A 2,500-nucleotide genomic window follows, 5' to 3' on the forward strand; every position below is an offset into this window, starting at 1 on the left:
ACACACACATGAATGGAACAGAGAGGTAAAGCGTGACATCACACACACACAGACACACACACACACACACACACACACACACACACACACACACACACACACACACACACACACACACACACACACACACACACACACACGAATGGAACAGAGAGGTAAAGAGTGTCTTAACAAACACACACATGAATGCACACACACACAACGGCACTGATGTCAAATGGTTTCGCACACACACACACACACACACACACACACACCGTCATAGGTGACGTAGGGGATGTGGAATCCGCGGGCGCTGTTGACCTCGTTGGATTTGAAGTTGATCCAAAGGCGGCGTGAGCGTGCGGTGAAGGCGATGGGCCGCTCGTACGTCTGACACGTCTCATAGGTGGTGATGGAGTTGGCCGATGCTGCAAAGCATGATGGGAAAAGGGGCTTCGTCAGAGGAAATAAGCTGCACACCATTTACTACCTGAGAGTTTTGGCTTCACTGCTTGCATGTGTGTGTGTGTGTCTGTATGTGTGTGTGTGTGTCTGTGTGTGTGTGTATGTATGTGTATGTGTCTCTGTGCATGTGTGTGTGTATGTGTGTGTGTATGTGTAAAAGCCAGAGAGCGAGCAAACGAGTTATCGCTGTATAAACCCCTGAACTTTGTGTATACCTCTGAAATTGTGTTAGGGCAAGTGTTGTCAGCATTTAAGGAGGGGGACACATATCTGTGTTGCACTCTATTTAAGGAGGGGGATAATTATCTGTGTTGCACTCTATTTACAAGGATTAAAGTTCTCCGTCATAGGACGGATTTCCGTCAATTTGATTTTAGAAATGTCATATTTGAGATCGATGCAGATCCGATGAGAAAAAAAATAGGAGGGGGGGGGGGACTGTCACCTTTGCTTTTCCTTGCAACTACAAATATTAGGTAAATGTTTAAAGACCTAATAGTGTTCTTGAGAACTTTCTGTGTCTCAATCCGTGACCGCTCAAGAAGATACGTCCTATACGGCCTACGTCAGCCATGAGTTTCGCTTTGTATGTTGTAGCTACACACTTGTCTCGGGCGTTTGCTTAAAAAAAAGAACACGTATGGAGGACTATAACGGTCTAAAAGTTGGATTATAGTGACACAATCGAGACAGCTGATGAGGTTGGCCAATCCGTTTAACTTTTTTGGATATGATATTGTGAGCTCTATGTGCGAATTCGGAGGCTGTGTTCTTTCCGTGCATCAATGTAGACACTTACTATCGCGAACTCTTGTCAGGGGAGGTCATTCATTTTGGGTGTCACCTATGACTTGAACAGATAGCCTGCTATGCCACCCGATGTAGGCTACTATTATTGTTACAGTTTTTAATCAATGCAACTAACATTATGTGTAAAGCGACGCAATATAAACCGTAGCCTATGCAATTTATTATCCCGTCTGTTATGACATACAACAATGTTTTTCACAATTTGCGACGGAAGGTTTTGACTGAGCGTGTCGAGTAAGGGGGTCAGTCGTGTTTGTGACGCACAGACAGCCTTGTAGCCTATTTTGCTTAGGCCTCACTTTTAACGACAATAGGTTGTGAGTGTATGTTGACAAAAAATAACCATACAATTAAAATAGTCAACTTAAAACTTTGCTATAAAATATTATTAATTTCTAGCACAAAACCATAACCAGTGGGCCTACCAGAACCTCGCATATTAGTGTCATGATTTGTGTGCGTCTATTTGGCAAGGCCACTAGCTGTCATGGATGCGTTGTTGCTAAAGGAAGGCAGGTGTCAAAAGTTAAAAAACAAATGCAGATGGGCAGCTGTTGGAAACGGGGGAGAACTAACAAGCCATGGTGTAAAGAAATTAAAGTGCCAGGAGTTAGCTTTTGCGCGGTTCGCTGCAAGAAAATTGTTTATGGATGCAATAGGAAAACGTTTTAGCACGCCACCAATCAGAAGACCGCCATAAGGTTAACGTTCGTGCACTTCAGGACATCTTCCCTACCTGGTGCAACTAGCCACCACGACAGAGGTAGGCTACGTTTATCTATGGCTGACCGTTTTTACGTTTAGAAAGTAGGCTACGCATGTTCTTTCATAGCGCAACACGACCTGTCCTTAACCATATCGCAACCTCTTGTCAACCTTATACAATCTGTTGCTGAAGACAAAAGCGCCGTCTCCAGATTGTCGTTACAAATGCGCATACCTCCTGCATGAGCACACACAGTATTGCTGCTCATTGGAAAACTGAGTTGTCTGTAAAACTCAAAATTACCATGTTTTCATTAAATGCGGATGAGGCAACAAATGGAAATATGAACAATATCTAGAATGTTCTGATTTGTTACTTTGATGAGGAAATGGGAAGTCTTGCAAACTTGATTTTATAGATTTTACTTGGTGTTGAATTGCATATTAACAAGAAAAAAATCTCCCCTTTAAACACTTTTGGCCTGAAGTAATTAAATAAGAGTGTGTTAAAGCCTTTCTACAATATTGCTGCAGTAGA

The 2,500-nt window shown here is 42.8% G+C and overlaps 1 protein-coding gene across 1 annotated transcript in view; it reads right to left on the minus strand.

The window, feature by feature from the left end:
* scube3 (signal peptide, CUB domain, EGF-like 3) overlaps positions 1 to 2,500 on the minus strand; it is a gene marked incomplete in the record, with an annotated part of 82,354 nt that overhangs the window by 1,338 nt on the left and 78,516 nt on the right. Inside the window, 1 exon segment of the mRNA XM_076276722.1 lies at positions 258 to 410. Coding sequence (XP_076132837.1) covers positions 258 to 410 — 153 coding nt within the window.

The sequence above is a fragment of the Alosa pseudoharengus genome, unplaced genomic scaffold (assembly GCF_046254945.1).
Source record: "Alosa pseudoharengus isolate Yale_2024_CS ecotype anadromous, Long Island Sound unplaced genomic scaffold, YU_APseudo_1.1 YU_APseudo_1.1_scf_9, whole genome shotgun sequence".
NCBI lineage: Eukaryota > Metazoa > Chordata > Actinopteri > Clupeiformes > Clupeidae > Alosa > Alosa pseudoharengus.